Consider the following 24,500-nt stretch of genomic DNA (forward strand, 5'->3'; position numbering starts at 1 on the left):
TAGAATTTAATTGCTTAAGCTGAATAGTATATTGTTTACACTTGTCTATTAGTCTTTACACATTTAACACGATTTGACATTAATTAGTAGGCTAAAGACCAGATGCGTATCACTATAATTAATAGTGTACATATCAATACATTGCGATCAGTTTTTATCCCCCGCCATAGGCGGAGGGATATTGTTTTGGCGTTGTCCGTCCGTCCGTCCGTCTGGCACTTTTGTGTCCGGAGCCATATCTTGGATTTGCTTTGGCGGATTTCCTTGAAACTTGGTTTGAGTATATATATGGATAAGAGGATGATGCACGCCGAATGGCATTGTAAACCATCTGTTAATAACGGAGTTATGGCCCTTTGTATCTTGAAAAAATGCTTTTTTGAGTGTCAAATATAACACTTTTGTGTCCAGAAGCATATTGGCAGGGGATATCAATTCAATGAATTTGCTTGTTGCCCATGATATAAGCATAATACAGTATTGAGTTTTGTTTTGATTGCAGATGTCTGACCTGATCTGTGGTAATAAGATGCGCCGATAAAACTATGTGTACAATTATTACGAACACGGTTCTTTAATATTCATAAGGATAAGATCTCCCCACTTCTTCGTCATTTAGTGGCCCACATTTGTTTGCGGAATACATGCTTCGGGAAGTTGATGTTTTTACCACATACCAGTTTGACAGAGCAGATTATGCATTTATTACGCTCTGTAATATTTGCTAAAATAAGTGTTGATTCACAAATCGCGTATAAGTCACACGGTTCCGAGTATATCTTGGAAACAATTGGTTGGTAAATGGTAAACATCAGGCGCTGTAGTGAACTCGTGCTTACGACGATGATTATTATGATGGTGTAGACAGACATAATCATGATTCAGATGATTATGAAGAGGAGGAGGAGGATCGTGATCGCTACGACGACTATGTGAACGATAATGTCATGCAAATAATAATGATTTTTGTTCCTAATTACATTCAAGAAATTAACAATAACGTGGATGATGGTCATGACTTATCCTGCGTCTAGCTGCTGTTGATGATGTGGATGTGAGCATGAGACAGATTGTGATCATGAGTATCATGATGATGAGCATGGTGATGATAATGATGATGATGATTATGATGATGATGATGACGACGACGACGATGTTGATGGTGATTGAGAAGCAGAGGATGAAGACACTAAGAATGATGATAATTATGGTTTCAGTAACGCGGTCATGTTGTTATTGTCGCAAGTCACGATAGTTGTTATTTTAATTATTAAACCGATTTGCAGATGATAATTGGATTAATGATGCTGATCATACACGTTAATGACAAAGAAATTGTTGAAGCCGATGCTTTTACGCTAATTTTCTTGCAACGGTTTGATTAAGTTGTGCTGCATGCTATTACTTCGAGTAATCGTAGGTTTAACAAGAAATTGACCAACATACTGCAGGAACGTAATTTCACCTTAGGCGACTGAAAAGATGTCCACGATAGATCCAACAACAACACAAAAATAATCGTGCATTTTAAATCCGACCTAGCTGTCCTGAATGAGTCATTAAACTGGTTTTGTGATTAATATGTATCTTATCAATGAATTTCACTGCGATTCTGTATGCATCGATTTCACATTAAATTTTTTAATATGCATTCATAAAACGGTAGATTTGCTTTTTGGCTTTTGTACAACAGATAAGACCCTCGCGGCCTCGCCACTGTTCGTTCGATTTGTCCTGTATATCGTTTATCAGGAAAAAAAATGTCAAAGCAAACATGTGTCGGCTTTGTGTTTTAGAGAGAGTCCATATCCTGTAACGCGGTGACACCGGGCTCGCAGGTAGGTCGAGATAAGAAAAATGTCAAACTATCTCGACCGATATGTTCACTGTACAGATGAAAACGCCGTTTTCAGATTAATCAACTTAATTATGTTTACCATACGTTCAAAATGTCATTACTTTTGTAGATTTTGTATCTGTTTTAATTCAAGGGATATAATTCATTGACCTTAACGGCAACTTGTTTTTTTATGACGTGGTCTTTAGACTAGCTGCTAACAGTATTTACATTGGCGCAATAATCAATAATATAAAAAATGTATCAAAATATTTGTATGTTTGTAGGTATGTTAACTCTCTGTTTTTACTAAATACACCTTGAACAAATAAACTTTCTTATTTAACGCGTATAATGTACCCATTTGTTTGCGTACATGTATGTTAACCCAAAAGCTCATGTACACATTTTGATAACGTACCGGTAAATGGCTTCCTGGTGTTGCTAATTTTAAACCATTTTTTTAATACGACATTCATACATATTCGAACTCTTCTAACCATGACCGATACGCATTGTTGAGTATATCTAAAGCTTTTGCACGTGTTACAATTATATGCCATCACATCACCTTTATGCGAAAAAAATGCTTCAATCAAGTTTTAGAGCTCACAGTAGTCTTGTTAATATAGAATTACACGTAGACGTTTTCAAACGCGTTCGTAGTTGCTTTGAATAGACGTTTTTAACCCATTTATGCCTAGCGTCTAGAAAAAAAGGCCTTGGCAAACAGCGTAGACCCAGAAAAGACGCCGCATGCGGCGTCTCATCTGGGTCTGCGCTGTTTGCTTAAAGGAATTTCTGTAAGAAATATTCTAAATATAGAAATAAATATACTAGAAATCCCTAATTTTTGAAATAAAATTATCCAATTTAGAAGGATTGGAGAGTCCTCTAGGCATAAATGGGTTAATAACGCGGTCAAGGATTGAAAGGCCTATACAATTTATTGCTCTTTGGTCTTTATTTCGCGCATGATTGATTCTTAGGTTGCTTATATAGGAGATGTAATGTAATTTAAATGTATGTCTGGGCAGGTATATGGTAAGTCGTGGAAAACGTATGTTTCAATCTCATTAATATTGTAAACGACGAAAAAAGCAAATTATTCTGAATTTGTGCATTATCTACCTTAGGCTGGACAATTTTAACAAACTTTTATCATTAGGTTTGAGTTAAAACACATGTCAAATAACGTCTAAAGTGTCTTGTATATGTGTTGACGTAAATGCCATAGTACACGAAGACGTTATATTATGTACCAATTCGTGTACAAATAAATGTAAAACATGGCATTTATGTTATATTTCATCATTTATTCGTGAATTTTTCAACGGACCGAGATTGACGAAGACGGTCAATCTCAAAGAAAAATGTGTACAACAAGCGCTTTATGGTTCTTTGATGACAAAAAGGACATTATATAAACAGACGAAAACTCCTAAAAATAAAGGTGAACAATTTCCTGATGCTGAATAATCGTATATAATTTACGACATGTGTGTTTCCTCAAACGCCCACATTTAACTGGTTAATGGTTATCCATGGTCTTTCATCTTTAATGAATAAACTAAATTTTCTGGCAAATTTAGCATTGTTCTGTGAAAGATGGAAAAAAGTAATCTTTTAAAAATTGCATGGACGCTTTCTTAGGAAAGATTTATTTACGCACCAATTTCATGTCTGGTTCTTGATTTAGACTTGCATAACGTCAATCTTAACCCATTTATGCGCACTGGACTCTCCCATCCTTCTAAATTGGATCAATTTATTTCCAAAATTAGGGATGTCAAGTATATTTATTTCTATATTTAGAATATTTCATAAAGAAATTCATTTAAGCAAACAACGCAGACCCAGATGAGACGCCGCATTATGCGGCGTCTCATCTGGGTCTACGCTGTTTGCAATGTCCTTTTTTCAGGACGCTAGGCATAAATGGGTTAATTATGTATATCTTATTGTACTTGCTTCTTAGTACTTGATCTGTGAATTGATCGAAATTATATTCGTGAATGCTTTTACATTCGACGACTATTTTTCGCAAATGTGTGTACCAATAATATTTGTGTCTCAATCCAAGACTGGTTTTATTGTTTTCCATAGAATAGAGCCCAGCTGTTAAAATAATCTGTACACTATGATATGGCCACTGTTGATAAATTGTTAAAGTATTTGCTGTCGAATGTCGCATTTTTGCTATTGTAATGTTGTTTGTATACTTGATGACACATTAATGGATGGTAGGCGCTTGTGTGTTTTCATAAGCAATCGCGTTGGTATATTTCCTAATGGAATGCTAATAATGACAAGGCATGTTTAGTCGATGTACACGCTTCTCCTTGTGAACAGTTTGTGTTTGGTGTCGTGAACGGTATTTGAACTAACAAGGTTCACATCATTACGATGTATTTTTTATACTTTATTCTTTCGTCATACTATACACTGCGTGCGAAAACACTTCTTAACGTTCATGTGTCTTTTTGCACCTTTAATTAAAGATTGATGTACATGTCAATAATGTTCACCTTTTTTCACTCAAAGATGATTGTTCAATACAAAAAAACGATCAAAGCTTTGTTAAAATGTTTAACAAATCATGAAACCTTATTACTGCAATGTTCAAACAACGAGAGTGGGACACACAAAAACCTCAAACGATATGCTTAATTATAGGCGACCAGTATTGTTAATAACAGACTTGCACCATTCGTCGCAATGTATTTTTTTCGATAATGACATGTTTCTGCTTATTTAAACATTTGACATTCTCGTTCTGTCATCGTTATGAACAAAATGCTTTAGTCCTCTACATAATTTTGCCACTACTACTATTACATTAAAATGCACTGCAGTGATTTCTTCAATGTCTTGTCCGAAAAAAACACAGTTGACATTTTAGATTAAAGCATGAATGTGACGTTCATTCATTAATAAGACTCACGTCAAGATTAGTTGGTCAAATACTCAAAGATCCACAATAAAGCTACGTGGCAATGGCAATTTATATCCACACAAGTCTTCAGTCAAAACGTTATAAAACTGAAAAAAAAACCGGGTAACTTGTAAGTGTATCTTTATTATACTAATTGTTTACAAGAAAATACTTTTTCCAGATTATATCATCGCTCATTGAGGGCTAAAAGGATACCAGCATTCTAAACATATATACTGTTAGACCCTTTTGACTTTTATTGGACGGAATTTTTTTTTTTAAGTATAGAGTTTTTTCCAATCCAACCTCTACCCTAATGATTACCTCACAGCGTCCCTATATCCCGCTGTCGTTTGAACAGCTTACACGTAAGCGCAAAACATTCTTATGATTTAAACAGACATGCAGCACCTGTTTTAGTAGTAAAATTTGCCCCCAGTCTCTCAAATATGAAAATTTAAGAGATATGGGTGAAGATCAAAAGAAAAGATTATAGCATGCGACTTATGTTTCAAAGCAGGCGTTAAAGCGTGTATCTATTTCGACTTAATTTGCATGCACATTTTGCGATCATGTCCTTAACACAAAAGTGCGGAGATTGAAATATAAAATGAAAAAAAATACATATGCATTTAAAAATATTATCTGCCATATGTATGATAACGTTTATGTAGAAAAGTGCTGTTCTGATATATAATTGCACGCAAAGTAGGTTATTTTGTCTGTTCCTATCAACTTTTGCAAAACATAAAAAAGATTATTAGTGCTTACATACATATAACTTGAAGTTGGATAATGAAGTGTAGCATTTAAATAAACTGATGGTCTCAATGGAATGTTATCATGGCACAGCGATCTCTCACACACTTTCGAATGTTTACAAATGCAATTAATAATAAAAACATGCGTCAATTGCACTTGGCTTAGATACATATCAATCCATTACAATAAAGTAAGGACTTCAGTGCAACACGATACAAATGAATCAATTAGATACATATCAATCCATTACAATACAGTAAGGACTTCAGTGCAACACGATACAAATGAATCAATTAGATACATATCAATCCATAACAATATAGTAAGGACTTCAGTGCAACACGATACAAATGAATCAATTAGATACATATCAATCCATTACAATATAGTAAGGACTTCAGTGCAACACGATACAAATGAATCAATTAGATACATATCAATCCATTACAATATAGTAAGGACTTCAGTGCAACACGATACAAATGAATCAATATAATGATGTATTTGATCTTTTATATGACTGTAATGGAGAAAGAAGGGCAAATAGCATCACATTGGTAGTATGTGATGTAATCGTTTTACAGTTCACTTTTTATATAAGCTTTTAAGACGTCCGCACTATTTCTTGAAAATGAAAGCGGAAAACAGGAATATTTGATCTACAACAAAACTGTCGTTTCGTGACATTGATATAAAAAGTTGATACCTTCTACTGTGATTAATCAATTTATTAGACGGTTAACAGTGTACTCGTGCCCTAAAACAAAACATGCTATAGCGCTCCGGCATGTAAACAATAATGATCGGTATCTTTGTTCGACTTTATTAATTCACAATGACGACTATTCAAGCTGTAGGACTTAAAGACAATCTGCTTGTTGGCCGTCCCTAACCTGATAGATCAGGTGGAAAAATTGGCGTCCGTTTCGATGTCTCGGGGCAAATTTCATGAACATTGTGGCGTTTTATTTTTGTATTGCCATTAAATGTCTCTTTTTCCCACTTGAATCGACGACCTTTAATGGTATTGCTTGGTCAAGTACAATCTCGAGCGGCGTCAATGGAGGGTATTAAGGGTATTATAAATATGAATAAATAAACATTAAGGAAGACAGCAAATGGGTTACGTTATACATTTTATTATGTATCCGTGTTTTGATTAGGTTAGACATTCATCTTGTGCACTTTAATGCTGAACAACCGTTGTACCTGCTTGGACTTTATGTATTTCTAATAAATAAATAAATTAGATACACAATGAGGTAATACAATTTTAAATTGTGTTATGTTGTTTGCAAATATTTGTGTCTGGAAGCAAACCAGACCCTCATACGTTATCGCTATATGGATATGCAGTTGCATAATCTTTACGATCATACAGCTTTTTGTGTATGCATTTTTTTCCCATAATAAACCATTTCCAAATTAGTTCCGAGCAATTACCTTGGCACGAAGAAAAACGCGTGCATATTGCCGAACCGCTGTGTTCTCTATCCCGGATAATGGTCATAATTTGATAATCGTGTGATCATAATCATGGTTCAGTTTCTTGGCTAACGTTCGGTAAGTGCTTTGTTGTTTTGGAACTTTGTGTCGGTTTTACTGCGCAAGACAGCTGCTTTTTTGTTTTATGTTGTTATACGCAAAATTGTTAGTTTATGCATGGTTTGCGTGTTCGTCGTAAACAGTTCTAGTTACCCAACGATTTAGCTAATGACGCAAAATTTATTTCTTATGACCACGCCGAAACTATCGGGGTAAAAATGCTAATGTATACTATAGACTCCTTAATCTGAATGCAAATACTGTGTGATGAACAGCCATTCGTGAAGTAGCACTGCTATTACCCATTCTGCGGCCTTAATTGACCTCTACCACTCAATATAAGTCGCACTTCTCAGACTAGAATGAGTAATTAATTTATATTTATGCCCCCCTTCGAAGAAGAGGGGGTATATTGCTTTGCTCATGTCGGTCGGTCGGTCGGTAGGTCGGTCGGTCCGTCCACCAGGTGGTTTTCGGATGATAACTCAAGAACGCTTGGGGCTATGATCATGAAACTTCATAGGTACATTGATCATGACTCGCAGATGAGCCCTATTGATTTTGAGGTCACTAGGTCAAAGGTCAAGGTCACGGTGACCCGAAATAGTAAAATGGTTTCCGGATGATAACTCAAGAACGCATACGCTTAGGATCATGAAACTTCATGGGTAGATTGATCATGACTCGCAGATGACCCCTATTGATTTTCAGGTCACTAGGTCAAAGGTCAAGGTCACAGTGACAAATATGGTATTCACACAATGGCTGCCACTACAACGGACAGCCCATATGGGGGGCATGCATGTTTTACAAACAGCCCTTGTTAAGAAGATACTTCAGCTTTGCTAAATTGCCATTAAGTTTTCTTCAAAAGTGCCATTTGCATCTTCATCAACTCATTAAAGCCGAAAAAGGGGGTCCTGATTAGCCAGTGCGGACAACACAAACTGTGGGACGACGTTTTACGCACGTATGTATTAAACCCCGTTTTCACAAAAAGAGACTCAAATAGATTGGGTATGACCTGCAGTTAATCGGGATAGAATAATAAATATGTGTGACAAAACTGTAACAAAACAAAATGCATAACAACAAAGAATCATATCTAAAAAGCACTCGATCTTATAAAAGAAAAAAAAATCCGGAGAAAATCGTTACAACGTCGTGGTACGGTATTTGTGGGATAAGCAAGAAGTGTTGAAATTAAAATCAACTGAAATAGTTTTTACTTAAATTGATAGTTGCGGTCTCGGCAAAATGGGTTGGGGATAAAGTACATGTGGTTGAACTTTGTTCAATAAATGAAGATAATTATTCGCAAAATTGGGGAAAATAAAGGAGACACTTCTGTGTTGTAGGTTTCTCTCGCCGACTTAACCCATTTATGCCAAGTGGACTCTCCCATCCTTCTAAATTGGATCAATTTATTTCAAAAATTAGGGATGTCTATATATTTATTTCTATATTTAGAATATTTCTTACAGAAATTTCTTTAAGCAAACATCGCTGACCCTGGGTCTACGCTGTTTTCCAAGGCCTTATTTCTAGACGCTAGGCATAAATGGGTTAACATTTTATATTCATGCACTGAAGGAAAGAAAACAACAAACGTGTATATCTTACTTGAAAACATAACCTTTCAACAAAAGAATGGCGTATTTTAATTTGAGCAGTTTCACAATGTTGTATATAAATTATTTAAATGGTTTTTAGGCAGGCTAGAAATGTAGGGTGTTTTGCCAGTCTATGCACCTTTAAATATGTTTTATATGTGGCGTGTGTTTACATGATTTTTTAAATGGTGACACTTTTTGTAATACAACATAAACTGATAAAAAGTGTATAAATAATGTTTTCTTTGTACATGAGTTACCTCTTTTAATGTCCGATTAATGAAGTTAACAACTGTTTGAGCAGACACTTATGACCGATTAATCTAGTTAACAACTCTTTGAGCAAACACTTATGAAATATATGTACACATACATGTTGGTTTTCACTACAGTGTAGAATTAAGCTCTACATTTCGTACACAATGATTTAACAACAAGTACGGATTCTTGTATTTAAAATCGGTAAGTTATCATCTTTTTAGACAATATAGTATATTCTTTAAATGGATAAATAATAGTGAAAAGTCTGTACTGAAATATATATGATCAATATCATAGGCCCACAATTATGCATATTTATTTATGCAGGCTAATGTCAAATTACCGGTATATATTTTGTTATACTAGTATTTGTGAACGCCTTTAAAATCGCTACCGGTCTTTTAATATAGGTAATCGAGTCAACGCGTGTTTAAGTACAACTTCTTTACTTAATCGGATTTTATATGTTTGACGTAAGTTTAACGGTGCAGACTGTATATTTGGTAATTCAAAAAAAAAATTGTAAATTTATAATTTACAAAAATAATGTATTTGCTTTGTATCCACTCAACGTAGGAGACTTGATGCATGGTGAATTTGATGTCACCTATAAAAGATTGGATATGCTTCATAATAACGACAACATTAAGTAGATGGATATGCGGATGAGTTTAAAAGTAATTGTGCCGTAAGTTACACATGGTACAGTTTAACAGCGTTCACTCACCTGCGAAACAAAGTAAAACTCCACAAATTAATAATCCAATTCTATAACACCGAAATAAATCCATGTTGCTAGTATTCCACACAGTTCTTAAGCGCACAAATACAATTGCTATTTTACATTGATAGCCTTTTAAGTTTTAACCGGTCTCTTCAATCCAATTACACCTATCACTTCACTGAACGCTGTATACCTGCCGAATAGTGGGTCTACGCTGCCGGTAGATATTGGGAAACACTAAACTGCATGCTATTTGATATTGCAGGCTATTTTTGTGTTAAATTGTGTTTAATTGAATGAATAAATATTATGTAGTATTTTGTGGGGTTTTCTTCGTATATAAATGCATTCATATGGAAAACTCTGTTGAATCAATATTAGTAAAACTTTCGGTACGGGGTAGAAATGAAATAGAAATCGCCAGTGACATCTGTCCGTCTGAATGTATGAGCGTCTTTCCGTAGACCAAAATTTGTTCACATAAGATCTGTTTTACAGTTCACCATACATCTACATCATTCAAAATTCTCATTCGTTGTGATTTAAGAAGTTATGCCCCATTTTCTATAACTTTATTATTAATCATTCGGATTATATGTGCGGCAAAAGAATGGTTTTATATAAATCCTTAAGTTTCATACATGTTATATTCGGTATATATTCTTCTATGTTTTATCTGGGGTTCAAACTGGCTATACTCATTGGGTCATATAACACAATAAATTTTCCACAGCCACCAGAGGGCAAACATATCAACTATTATTAATTGGTGTGTTACATTGTATAAGGGGTCATTTTCAAAATTTGGTAAAATCTTTTCACTGGGGTTAAATTTGCCACACCCTTCAGTCATTTTTTTAATTTATACAACTATTTGCTTCGTAAAACGACATGCGGCGCTGGGACGTATTCGTCACTTTTATGAAAAACTTACGTTTTTATGTCCCCCACTATAGTAGTGGGGGACATATTGTTTTTGCCCTGTCTGTTGGTTGGTTGGTCTGTTGGTTGGTCTGTTTGCGCCAACTTTAACATTTTGCAATAACTTTTGCTATATTGAATATAGCAACTTGATATTTGGCATGCATGTGTATCTCATGGAGCTGCACATTTTGAGTGGTGAAAGGTCAAGGTCATCCTTCAAGGTCAGAGGTCAAATATATGTGGCCAAAATCGCTCATTTTATGAATACTTTTGCAATATTGAAGATAGCAACTTGATATTGGCATGCATGTGTATCTCATGGAGCTGCACATTTTTAGTGGTGAAAAGTCAAGGTCATCCTTCAAGGTCAGCGGTCAAATATATGTGGCCCAAATCGCTTATTTTATGAATACTTTTGCAATATTGAAGATAGCAACTTGATATTTGGCATGCATGTTTATTTCATGGAGCTGCACATTTTGAGTGGTGAAAGGTCAAGATCATCCTTCAAGGTCAAATATATGGGTCAAAATTGCTCATGTAAAGTCACTTCTGCAATATTGAAGCTAGCAATTTTATATTTGAAATGCATGTGTATCTCACATTTCGAGTGGTGAAGGGTCAAGGTCAAGGCCATCCTTCAAGGTCAAACATCATATAGGGGGACATTGTGTTTCACAAACACATCTTGTTATAATATAAAATATATATGATGTGTGAAGCTATTTGAAATGAAAAAATATGTGCTATGTTGGTCGACATCTCACTTAAATGTTTATATATAATACTAGAAAAACACGGATACAAGATAAATGGTTTCGCTGCCAATAACAACGTCAACGCCCTTTTTAAATTCACGAAGTCGGGAAATGCAGCAAACATTTTTAGCACGCGATGGTACAGCAAAACTGGCGTACACTTAACTATTTCCTTTTTAAATAGGATCAGCCTGACATAGGGCGGTCATGTGACCCGCGAGGACGACAAAGATACGCTCTGTAGTTTTGGCAAAGATGTTTTATATTTAGTGTATTTCAACATCAGACAGTAAAAGCGTATAAACGCGGCGATTAAAGAACAACCGTCCGTTTTTATCATTTATTTGTATGTTATATCGCAGGTACGGTTTACATGTGTTGCATATGCCGTATTATTAACTAACACGCTTTTGGGGAACCTGTTTTGTGTTTCTCTTTAAAAATCTATATCGGAATCACGGACAAACGCTGTGCAGTCGTTTGGTTTGTTGCATGTGCACTTATACTTGCCGGAAGCTGAACGTGGAATAGTCGTCAAGAGTGACATACTTTCCAGTGCAACACGAGTTTCAATTCTAGTTGCTTGGTAAGTGTTCGCGGCTAGCCCTCAACACGCTGTCAACACCAAAATGCTGGGTAAGTGTTCGCGGCTAGCCCTCAACACGCTGTCAACACCAAAATGCTGGGTGAGTGTTCGCGGCTAGCCCTCAACACGCTGTCAACACCAAAATGCTGGGTAAGTGTTCGCGGCTAGCCCTCAACACGCTGTCAACACCAAAATGCTGGGTAACCGTTCGCGGCTAGCCCTCAACACGCTGTCAACACCAAAATGCTGGGTAAGTGTTCGCGGCTTGCCCTCAATACGCTGTCAACACCAAAATGCTGAGTAAGTGTTCGCGGCTAGCCCTTAACAAGCTGTCAACACCAAAATGCTGGGTAAGTGTTCGCGGCTAGCCCTCAACACGCTGTCAAGACCAAAATGCTTTAAATTGTATTTTGGGCCATAAAAGACTACTTTAAATTATTAATATAAGCCTTGTTCTGGGAAACTAGCTTAACCTATTTATGCCTAGTGGACTCTCCCATCCTTCAAAATTGGATCAATGTATTCCAAAATTAGGGATATCTAGTATATTTATTTCTATATTAAGACTATTTTTTAAAGGAATTCCTTTACGCAAACAGCGTAGACCCTGAATGATGCGGCGTCTCATCTGGGTCTACGCTGTTTGCCAAGGCCTTTTTCTAGACGCTAGGCATCAATGGGTTGATTATTAAATGTGCGGAACGTGTCTTCATAGATTAGTCTGTACAATCCGCAAAGGTTTATCAGGGACGACTCTTTCCGCGTAAACTGATTTTTTTACTAAGAAGACCAGCAATACCATAACAGCGAAAGCGAAAAGTGGCGTCCCTGATAACGCTGTAAGGACGGCACAGGCTTATCTTGAACGCCACTTAACGCATATGTATTAACTCTTTTAGTGCGGGAACCGAAATTTCAAGGCCTTTGCAAACAGTTTGGATCCAGATGAGACGCCACAGAACGTGGCATCTCATCAGGATCCAAACTGTTTGCTATTCTGATAGTATTCTGTGAAAAAATGAAGAAAATGCTAATTTTAGAAATTCAGCAGACGACATTTTAGCAGACGACAAATTTCCCAGCATGCAAAGGGTAAAGCTCAGTATTCCCAGAGTAAGGCTGTTTTATATTCAGAGCTGGCACTAAGGTGAAATACTTTCATAAGTAGGACGTTGGAAGTCTTAAGCATTAGAAAAATGTTTAACAAAAACGATGTATATTATTTCGAAGAGTCCGTTAATGCAACCACAAGTGTATAGCTTCCATGTTTGGACATAAATAATGTTTACAATATTGCTCACGATATCGTGCCACCAACGAGGCATCGCTGAATGTCAAACGTGACTAGCTGCGATGGGGCTGTCATCCACTGTTACAATATACGTTCCTTATACCGTTACGCATATTCCTATTAATATTGTGCCTTTCGATTTATTCAGATCAAGTGAATGAGTAAAGGCTTTCAGCGGTTGAGGTCAGTGCGTAATTTCCTGAAACGGACATTTCAAAAATATATCACAAACTAACCCTTTACCACTTAGATACGCATTTTTACGCATTTGAAGTCCCTTAGAAAGTTATATTTGATAAATACCTTTCTTACTAGATTAAAAATTTAATGGCTTAATTTCCAACCCTTTAATACTGATGAGCAGCAAACAGCATAAAACCTGAACAGACTGCGAGTTATTCACAGGCTGTTCTGGTTTTATGCTGTTTGCACATAGCCATATTCACTTTGCTTCTAAGTGGGAAAGGGTTTAGATAAGACTCACGCTTAAATCAGTGCCATCGAGGACTTTAAATGGTCAAAATTGTGTTACAGACATATCACCCTGTTGATGCCCATTTCTTTCAAGGAGTCTTTATTTAAAAGAAATGAGTGTTTTATCACGCAAAACATATGAGCCGTGCTCTGTGAAAAAAGGGTTTAATGCATGTACGTAAAGTGTCGTCCAAGATTAGCCTATGCAGTCCGCACAGGCTATTCAGGGACGACACTTTCCGTTTTTATGGTATTTTTCGTTAACAGAAAGTCTCTTCTTAGGAAAAATCCAGTTAAGGCGAAAAGTGTCGTCCCTGATTAGCCTGTGCGGACTTCACAGGCTAATCTAGGACGACACTTTACGCACATGCATTAAATCCCCCTTTTCACAGAGCACGACCCATATAGTATATACATGCAGATTCTAGGTCACTTTTATGCCGTCCTTAATTGTGACCAAGCATAAACTAACAGCTATTAGCTTTTGTTGAAATTTGTCTTATGAAAAACATCAGACATTTCTCAAACAATTATTTGAAAGACATTCATTGGTGTTTATTTAGTAGCACGTTTCCTGTTCAAAACGTTTGATGCCTCTGTAATTTGTTTTCATTCGTAAATATAAAATATTTACAATTTGCATTCATATTGTAACTTGTTTGCTTTCGAGAAAGTCAAATATTTACAATTTGCAATCACATGTTATAAACCGACTAGAGCAGTCCGTTAACATAATGCTGACAATTTAAAGGTGCCTTTTCGCGTTTTGGTAAATTGACAAAATTAAAACAGTTGCTTCAACAGTAATACTAAACATGTACCATCCTCTAAAAAAGTCATTATATATATCTTTTGACGATTTGAAAACATGAAAATTATAAAGCGTTGCAACGCGAAACGATTGAATAATTTGGAGAGTTCTGTTGTTGTCGTTATATTTTGTGAAACTACGAGGATTGCTTATATAAAGTTTAAAAGCACGGATTGCCAAGTGGTCTAAGTGGTAGACTTTTACTCCAGGACTCCAGGGGTCAGTGGTTCGACCCCGTTGAGGGTTACCTTTTTTCTTTTCTTTAAATTGTATTCCTGATTTTTACTGGAACTTTTTAGATCCAATGTTTACATTTAGCAACATAAAGCATTTAATGACAAACTTCAAAACATGCCATAATATGTGAAAAGGTCCTTTTAAAGTCAACCTACCACACACACAAGAACTCTCGGCAGTTAGTCTAACCATCGATGTTGATACGATTTGTAAGAGGTAAAATATATGAATATTCGTTTAAACAGCGATTGCAATAGCATTTTCCATCTCAATTCGTTATGTTTCCAGCATATGTTCTAAATATGTTGGCTACATATTTAACCCATTTATGCCTAGCGTCTAGAAAAAAGGCATTGGCAAACAGCGTAGACACATATGAGACGCCGCATGATGCGGCGTCTCATCAGGGTCTGCGCTGTTTGCTTAAAGGAATTTCTGTAAGAAATATTCTAAATATAGAGATAAATATACTAGACATTCCTAATTTTGGAAATAAATTGATACAATTTAGAACGATGGGAGAGTCCACTAGGCATAAATTGGTTACAATTGCTGAAATACCTGTCGGCAGGCTATTCCAACATGTTTAACGGCGTGAGGAAAAACTGAAATTCAAGAAGCATAGTGCGAACATATGTAGCACATGTATAGCAGCAATTATTTTAATAGAAGTATCTGTTAATAAAGGCAGGCTTATTTCAAACTCTTGAAAATTAATTACTGTGTGTGTGATTTAATGCTATTTCATACGATTTCATCGTTTTAATTTCAGCATTCATTTTTACATCTTTGAAGGGAAATACCAAATATATTTGTATAAATTTATCATAGGTGGTGTAGGTGTGCTGTTTATATGCCCCCGACGGAGGGCATAATTATAGTTATCGGACTGTCCGTCTGTCCGTCTCTCCGTCACACTTTGCGCTTAGGTTTCGAAAAATGCTCATAATTTCTATGTCGCTTCAGATAGCAACTTGGTATGTGTCATGCATGTGTATCTCATGGAGCTGCACATTTTGTGTGGTGAAAAGTCAAGGTCATCCTTCAAGGTAAAAGGTAAAAAAACAAATCCACGGGAAGTAATAAGCTTTAAAGGGAGATACTTATCTGTACCTGCCAAAAGATAACAAAAAAATAATAAATAAAAGCGGCGCAGTAGGGGGAATTGTGTTTCTGACAAACACACCTCTTGTTGTTAGCATAACTTGAACTGAGAATCGGTTGGACATGTAAGCGTCGAACAGTAGGATTTCGGTATATCATTAGTGTGAAGCACATGTTCGATATTTCAATATTGTTTGCCCATATTACATTGAATGTTCTTTCAGGTTTGTTGCAACTAAACGTTGTTAACTATGCACTATCACAGTGTACGAAGAACCAACAAACTCACCGATATACTAATTATTAATATTCTGCTGTATCTTTTCAAATTACATATACTATAAAATATAGTCTATATTACTCCTTGGTTATGTACCACATGATACAGCCGCTAGTCTACTTAATCCTTTCAGTGCGGGAACCGAATTTTGAAGGCCTTTGCAAACAGTTTGGATCCAGATGAGACGCCACAGAACGTGGCGTCTCATCAGGATCCAAACTGTTTGTTATTCTGATAATATTCTTTGAAAAAAATCGAAGAAAATGCTAATTTTAGAAATTAAGCAGACGACATTTTAGCAGACGACAAATAAATATCTGCACGTGCTGATGCCAAATGTTAATCCTCTCAAATTTCAAAGATGTTTTGTGTGTTAAAGACATACTTTAATGTTGATTCATGGCCATATTATATTTCATTGTGAATAACGAACGAGGATTAGTTTCAGCGTTTTCAAGCATATTTGATCGCATTTCAAACGTGTCTCTTTTTTTTACGAATTTTGAATACTTTCCTAACCTTTCGCTTAGCACTCATCTGCGCATAGTATATCGATTTTGGAATTCGTTATGTGTGCTTTATACACATGCGATTGACTGTGTTGCAAAGACCTGATGGTGAATTTTTGCAGTTCTGTTTTGTCGTTGTTAAATATGAATTTTGCTACGTTGTATCCGTTTGTATACCGATATTTCTATGCCCCGGATCGAATGATCGGGGGTATATTTTTTTTGGCCTGTCTGTCTTTCTTTCTGTCTGTCATTCCGTCATTCTGTCCCAAAACTTTAACCTAACAGTAAAGTTTTGCAATACCTTTTGAAATATTGAACATAGCAACTTGATATTTGGCATGCATGTGTATTTCATGGAGCTGCACAGTTTGAGTGGTGAAAGGTCAAGGTCATCCTTCAAGGTCAAAGGTCAACACACACAAAAAGCGGCGCATTAGGGGGCATTGTGTTTCTGACAAACACATCTCTTGTTAATTTTTAATATAACGCGCATTATAATGTTATAATGTACAGTAAGGATTGGTGTGTTTTCTATATTTTTGCGGTGATGAAACCGATAAATGTTTTGATGATCGTATGAGTCGCGTTGTGAGAAAACTGGGCATAATGCATGTGCGTAAAGTGTCGTCCCAGATTAGCCTGTGCAGTTCGCACAGGCTAATCAAGGATGACACTTTCCGCCTAAATTGGATTTTTGCTAAGAAGAGACTTCATTTAAACGAACAATGTCATAAAAGCGGAAAGCGTCGTACCTGATTAGCCTGTGCGGATTGCACAGGCTTATCTTGGACGACACTTAACGCACATGCAATTTGCCGAGTTTTCTCAGAACACGACTCTTTTGATGATCGTATGCAGATAGTTTTATGCATAATGATAAGTATGGTAGTTGATATGTCCATGTTCACAATGATGACTCAAACCAGAGAAAGGATATAGAGTTTTACTGCATATATTAAAAAGCTTCAATGATTACTAGAAGGCGGTTTACACAAATTAAATTGCGCACTGCCTTTTGGTGTACAGACTCAAACATTGATTGTTATATGCGTTGAATTGTCTAACATAACGTCTAATTGCTCTTTTATCATCCTTTTTTACCGAATCAATTTAGCAGTTCGTCTACCACTTAAACCATTACCACAAACCTCGAATACAGCCTATTTACAGATAATTAAAATAGCACATATTTTCTAATTAATATTGTCAGTTTCTTACTTTTTATAAGCGGGAATGGTGTTAAATTTTATTAGCATTCCTATATATATATATATATATATATATATATATATATATATATATATATATATATATATATATATATATATATATATATATATATATATATATATATATATATGAATGTAACAATAACTTGCATAATAACACTATTTGAAGTATTTCTGAACGATATGCTGCAGTATGTACATGGAACGTCTGATAGGAGATATAAGAAAGCTGTGGAAAACATTTCGACATTGACGGATATGTCCCCTCCGAAAAACATGATGACGTCAGTGCAAGTTAAACCAACTTTCAACATTTTATCACTATAACAATATCCATTTCCCTGCCAGACTATCCTTTTTTAGCTCACCTGAGCACAACGTGCTCATGGTGAGCTTTTGTGATCGCCTTTCGTCCGTCGTCCGTTGTCCGTCGTGCGTTGTGCGACGTCAACATATGCCTTGTTCACTCTCTAGAGGCCACATTTATTGTCCAATCTTCATGAAATTTGGTCAGAAGATTGGTTTCAATGATATCTTGGATGAGTTCGAAAATGGTTACGTTTGCTTGAAAAACATGGCTGCCAAGGGGCGGGGCATTTTTCCTTATATGGCTATATATGGCTATAGCAAAATCTTGTTAACACTCTAGAGGCCACATTTATTGTCCGATCCTTATAAAACTTGGTCGGAAGATTCATCCCAATGATATCTTGGACGAGTTCGAAAATGATGTCCGTTGGTTAAAAAACATGGCCGCCAGGGGGCGGGGCATTTTTCCTGTTATGGCTATAGTAAAACCTTGTTAACACTCTAGAGGCCACATTTATTTTCCGACCTTCATGAAACTTGCTCAGATGATTTGTCCCAATGATATCTTGGATGAGTTCAAAAATGGTAACCTTGGCTTGAAAAATATGGCTGCCAAGGGGCGGGTCATTTTTCCTTATATGGCTATATATGGCTATAGTAAAATTTTGTTAACTTTCTAGTTTGCTCAATCTTCATGAAATTTGGTCAGAACATTGGTTTCCTGTGTGGTAAAGTTTGGTTTTATTATGTCAATATTATGTGACATTAACTGTGTTATGTAATTTTTCATAACACAGAATTTTCATAGTTTACATAACTGTTTTAGTCATTAACACTTATGTTAAGCCTTTCAACTAAGTGAAATGAAAAATAACTGAAAAAAAGACAACATATGCATGATTTTGCAGTATTTGTGCAGTAGTTATCTCCCTTGTTTAACCTGGTTCAGTAATCTATTTTTAGTTCTGCTCTGGAATTCGGGAAGATATTGATCATTGATAAATGCACTGTTCTGAGGGAAAATTGACTACTCTGCCATTGATCTCTTCTGAACTGTATAAAATAAGCTTTTTGGGTTGATTAAAACACCTCTTGACTCTTTCTTGAAAAGTTAGCAGCTCTTAAAAAAGGTTGGAATTTTGAAATAATTAAACTCTAAATTAGTTTTAACACCAGCATCAAGACATTTTGGCATTATTCTCTTAATTATTCTTATTATTTAGATTATTTTTATTTGGCATTTTCTAAATTAGAAAGACTCTATTCTATTTCAATAACTGTAGTAAATTTTTCTTAGTTTTACGTTTGATTCACTGAAGTTTCCTAATCTCCATAAATATTGTTCTGTAGATTAAATTAGACCTATTTTGTAAACTAGATTTTTGAAGCACTTTCTAGACTAACAGTAACTTATATTTATATCTGTTTTTTGACAGATTTTGAACTTCTTTTTACATTCATTAAGGTATTTGCTGTATGTTGTTCATTTTTGTAACGATACTTAGATTAACGATACTTAGATTCTTTAGACTTGGCATGTACGTGTTCTTAATTTTCTGTCATTGTTCTTCATTTTCCGAGTTCTTGGAATAAACATTAGTTATTTTTGTTAAAGCTGCCTTGGTTTTCACTTATAAATAAATTCTTTGAGTGTATTAAGGCGTCCCTGACTGAATGCCTTTAATTAATTGAATTACAACCAGTCAGTATATTCATCCTGACCGGAAATAAGAATATTTCAAATAAATATTTCCGCATTACATAAGTGCTTACAAAGTTACATAACTTGTAACCGTCCTGTGACCGGTTCATTTGCGTAAGCGAAGGAGACCGCACTACCACACCTGGATAGGACAGTTGAGTTCGATAATGGTTTGGATCGGTAAAACAACATGGCCGTCAGGGGGGTCTTTTTCCTTATATTTATATAGTAAAAAAGCTTGTGAACACTCTAGAAGTCACATGTTTTGCCTAATCATCATGAAATTTTGTCAACACATTAGTTATGTGGATGTCTCGGTCGAGTTTGAAAATGGTCGTGATCAGTGAAAAAACATGGCCGCCAGGGAGTGGGGCAGTTTTCTTTATATGTATATAGTGACAACATGTGAACAGTCTAGAAGACACATTTTTTCCCAATCTTCATGAAATTTGCACATATCTTGGAAGAGTTACAAAATGGTTCAGGTCTGTTAAAAAAAACATGGCCGCCAAGGGGCCATTTGTTGTTCATTCTTCATGATACTTGGTTAGAACATTTTTTCCATTGCTATCTTGGGCTGCAAAGAACATGTCATTTCTTTTTATCTCAGGTAAGCGACTTTGGGCCTTTCAGGCCCTCTTGTTTCATTATAATACCTGTAATATTTTCGTGTTCATTTCTTAACAAATCATTGTCAAAATCGTTCTCGAAAATAGTTCTTTAAAACGCTCGAGCTGTCATACTAAACTTACGTTATGAAACCCTTCAATGCAAAACGTGAATAGCTTCTGGCAATACCTTTGATGTCTGCAGGTCGGTCACTTCTTTTTAGCTCACCTGAGTACAAGGTGCTCATGGTGAGCTTTTGGGATCGCCTTTTGTCCTACGTCCGTCCGTCGTGCGTCCGTCGTCAACATTTTGCCTTGTGAACACTCAGAGGCCACATTTCTTGTCCGATCTTCATGAAACTTGGTCAGAACATTTGTGCCAATGATACCTCGACTGAGTTCGAAACTGGGTCATGCTGGGTCAAAAACCAGGTCTCTAGGTCAAACAAAAGAAAAACCTTGTGAACACTGTAGAAGTCACATTTGATGCCCAATCTTCATGTCACTTTGTCAAAATGTTTGTCTTAATGATATGTTTGTTGAGTTCAAAAATTGTTCCTGTCTGTTGAAAAACATGGCCGCCAGGGGGCGGGGCAGTATTCCTTATATGGCTATTGAGAAACCTTGTGAACACTCTAGAAGTCACAATTTTTGCCTAATCATCATGAAATTTTGTCAAAAACATGGCCGCCAAGGGGTGGGGCAGTTTTCTCAATATGTATATAGTGAAAACATGTGAACACTCTAGAAGTCACATGTTTGGTCCAATCATCCTGAAATTTGGTCAGAACATTTGTTTCCTAGATACGACGGTTGAGTTCGAAAATGGTTCGGATCGGTAAAAAAACATGGCCACCAGGAGGGGAGTGGTTTTTCCTTATATATATATATATATATATATATATATATATATATATATATATATATATATATATATATATATATATATATATATATATATATATATAGAAGAAAAGCTTGTGAACACTCTAGAAGTCACATTTTTTGCCTAATCATCATGAAATTTGGTCAAAACATTGGTTATGTGGATATCTCGGATACGACTGAAAATAGTCGTAAACATTTGAAAAACATGACCGCCAGGGGGTGGGGCAGTTTTCTCTATATGTATATAGTGAAAACATGTGAACAGTCTATAAGACACATTTTTTGCCCAATCTTTATGAAATTTGGTCAGAACATTTGTTTCCTTGATACGACAGTTGAGTTCAAAAATGGTTCGGATCAGTAAAAAAAACATGGCCGCCAGGGGGGGGGTCTTTTTCCATATATTTGTATATAAAAAAAGCTTGTGAACACTCTAGAAGTCACATTTGTCGTCTAATCATCATGAAACTTGGTCAAAACATTGGTTTTATGGATATCTTGTTATGATATCTAGGCCGAGTCCCTTTATGGTTGTGGTCTGTTGAAAAACATGGCTTTAAATGGCTTTATAGTGTAACCTTGTTTACCAATGTACACGTTGAATGAAATTTATGCATATTATGATATTCATGATCTCCATGCAGTCATCTTAATATTAATTCTGCCGATACGATATACAGTTAAATGCCAAAAAAAAAATAATAATTTATTGTTGTTTCTTTCTGAAGAGGATTATTATGTTGATGATCGGTTGGGGATGAAGTGCAACAAACATATTTTTGCCATCTGCAAACCCTTATCAAATATTCTCAAAATTTTAAGTAGTAATATTGATTTCACAGAAAATTACTTAGGGGAGAAACAACTGTATATAATTTGAATTGTGTTTTACCTCCAAACATAAATGTATGGCTTGTCAGGAATGCACTCTTATTTCTCCAATGATCCCATTCATCTACCTGCTTATCAGCAACTAATTAATTCTCTTTTGACTGTGCCTGAATTGTTAATGTGATAGTAACAGGCTTGCAGCTTAAAAGCCCTTAGTCCCTAGAAATAGGCCCCAGCTGGGAACTCACATCAAAGACCATCAGACTGATAAGAGTGGAACACAAATTGTTATGGCACACAGTTTATGGATGTAAGGTCGGGAGTTTTGGTGTGATTATCATAGACTTGTGTTTTAAAAAGGATTGGTTGTTGTTTTGATTGGAAATATCATTGCAATGTGAATCTGAAAATAGTTCCAGTTTGTTTAAAAGCAAGCCCCTGAGGTGGGTGGCAGATTTCTTTTTTTGCTCACCTGAGCACAACGTGCACATGGTGAGCTTTTGGGATCGCCTTTCGTCCGTCGTCCGTCCATCGTGCGTCCGTCGTCAACATTTTGCCTTGTGAACACTGTAGAGGCCACATTTCTTGTCCGATCTTCATGAAACTTGGTCAGAACATTTGTCCCAATGAAACCTCGACTGAGTTCGAAACTGGGTCATGCTGGGTCAAAAACTAGGTCACTAGGGAAAAAAAAAGGAAAAAACTTGTGAACACTGTAGAAATCACATTTGATGCCCAATCTTCATGTAACTTTGTCAAAATGTTTGTCTAAGTGATATGTTGGTGGAGTTCAAAATGGTTCCGATCAGTTGAAAAACATGACTGCCAGGGGGGCGGGACAGTATTCCTTATATGGCTTTAGAGAAACCTTGTGAACACTCTATGAGTCACAATTTTTGCCCAATCATCATGAAACTTGGTCAAAACATTGGTTTCATTTATATCTCGAACGTATATAGTGAAAATATGTGAACACTCTAGAAGTCACATTTTGGGTCCAATCTTCATGAAAGTTGGTCAGAACATGTGTTTTCTGGATATGACGGATGAGTTCGAAAAATGGTTCGGATCGGTAAACAACATGGCCGCCAGGTGGAGGGGGTCATTTTCCTGATATTTATATAGTAAAAAAAGCTTGTGAACACTCTAGAAGTCACATTTTTTGCCTAATCATCATTTTTTTTTCTAAACATCGATTTTATAGATATCTCGGACTAGTTCGAAAATGGTCATGATGGGTGGACAAACATGGCCGCCAGGGGGTGAGGCAGTTTTCTCTATATGTATATAGTGAAAACATGTGAACAGTCTAGAAGACACATTTTTTGCCCAATCTTCATGAAATTTGGTCAGAACATTTGTTTCCTGGATACGACAGTTGAGTTCGAAAATGGTTTGGATCGGTAAAAAACATGGCCACCAGGGGGTGTCTTTTTCCTTATATTTATATAGTAAAAAAGCTTGTGAACACTCTAGTTTCCTGATTTTCTGGCAGATTTGTCTGAGCTTTCCTCTTCCTTCCTGCTGGTTCACTTCTTCCAGACATTTTGTGATGCTTTTGTTATATAACTAATAAATTTCTCTGCAGATTAATGTAGATTTTTAATTTCGATTTTTTTCTGTAGGTTTAAGCCTTGGAATCCAATGCCAGAAAGGAAGTGATCTCAGAACTGTCTATTTATAGAATGGTCAGTAACTCTCACTCAGTAATTTGAGAGAACTCTTTATTCATCAACATTCTAGTATGCTCAAGATACTCTCCCTTGAAGGGTCCACATTTCTGCTAAAATAAACTGGGTTTTATTGTTTAATACAATAACCCACATTATGAAAGATTTGTGTTTTAAAACGGATTTATCGATTTTTTCTGTAGGTTTAAGCCTTGGAATCCAATGCCAGAAAGGAAGTGATCTCAGAACTGTCTATTTATAGAATGGTCAGTAACTCTCACTCAGTAATTTGAGAGAACTCTTTATTCATCAACATACTAGTATGCTCAAGATACTCTCCCTAGAAGGGTCCACATTTCTGCTAAAATAAACTGGGTTTTATTGTTTAATACAATAACCCACATTATGAAAGATTTGTGTTTTAAAACGGATTTATTGAGTTTTAATTGGAAATATAATTGCAAGGTGAGTCTAAAAATAGTTCGTTTGTTTAAAAAATCAATGCTCTTAGGGGGTGGTAGTTTTATTGTATGTCTACAGTTGTTTATAGTTAAAAAAACATTTTGAATACGTTTAGTCACATTTTTAGTTCAATCTGAATGACACTTG

The 24,500-nt window shown here is 35.9% G+C and overlaps 2 protein-coding genes across 6 annotated transcripts in view; one reads left to right on the forward strand and one right to left on the reverse strand.

The window, feature by feature from the left end:
* Positions 1–9,900, reverse strand: part of LOC127855300 (uncharacterized) — a 51,112-nt gene extending 41,212 nt beyond the window's left edge. Inside the window, exon 1 of the mRNA XM_052390754.1 lies at positions 9,681–9,900. Coding sequence (XP_052246714.1) covers positions 9,681–9,744 — 64 coding nt within the window. The 5' untranslated portion in view covers positions 9,745–9,900. The remainder of the gene's footprint in view (positions 1–9,680) is intronic.
* LOC127855302 (ribosomal biogenesis factor-like) overlaps positions 1–24,500 on the forward strand; it is a 166,447-nt gene that overhangs the window by 45,261 nt on the left and 96,686 nt on the right. The gene's annotated exons all lie outside the window — the stretch shown is intronic.

Source organism: Dreissena polymorpha, chromosome 13 (genome assembly GCF_020536995.1).
Source record: "Dreissena polymorpha isolate Duluth1 chromosome 13, UMN_Dpol_1.0, whole genome shotgun sequence".
In the NCBI taxonomy this organism is placed as follows: Eukaryota; Metazoa; Mollusca; class Bivalvia; order Myida; family Dreissenidae; genus Dreissena; species Dreissena polymorpha.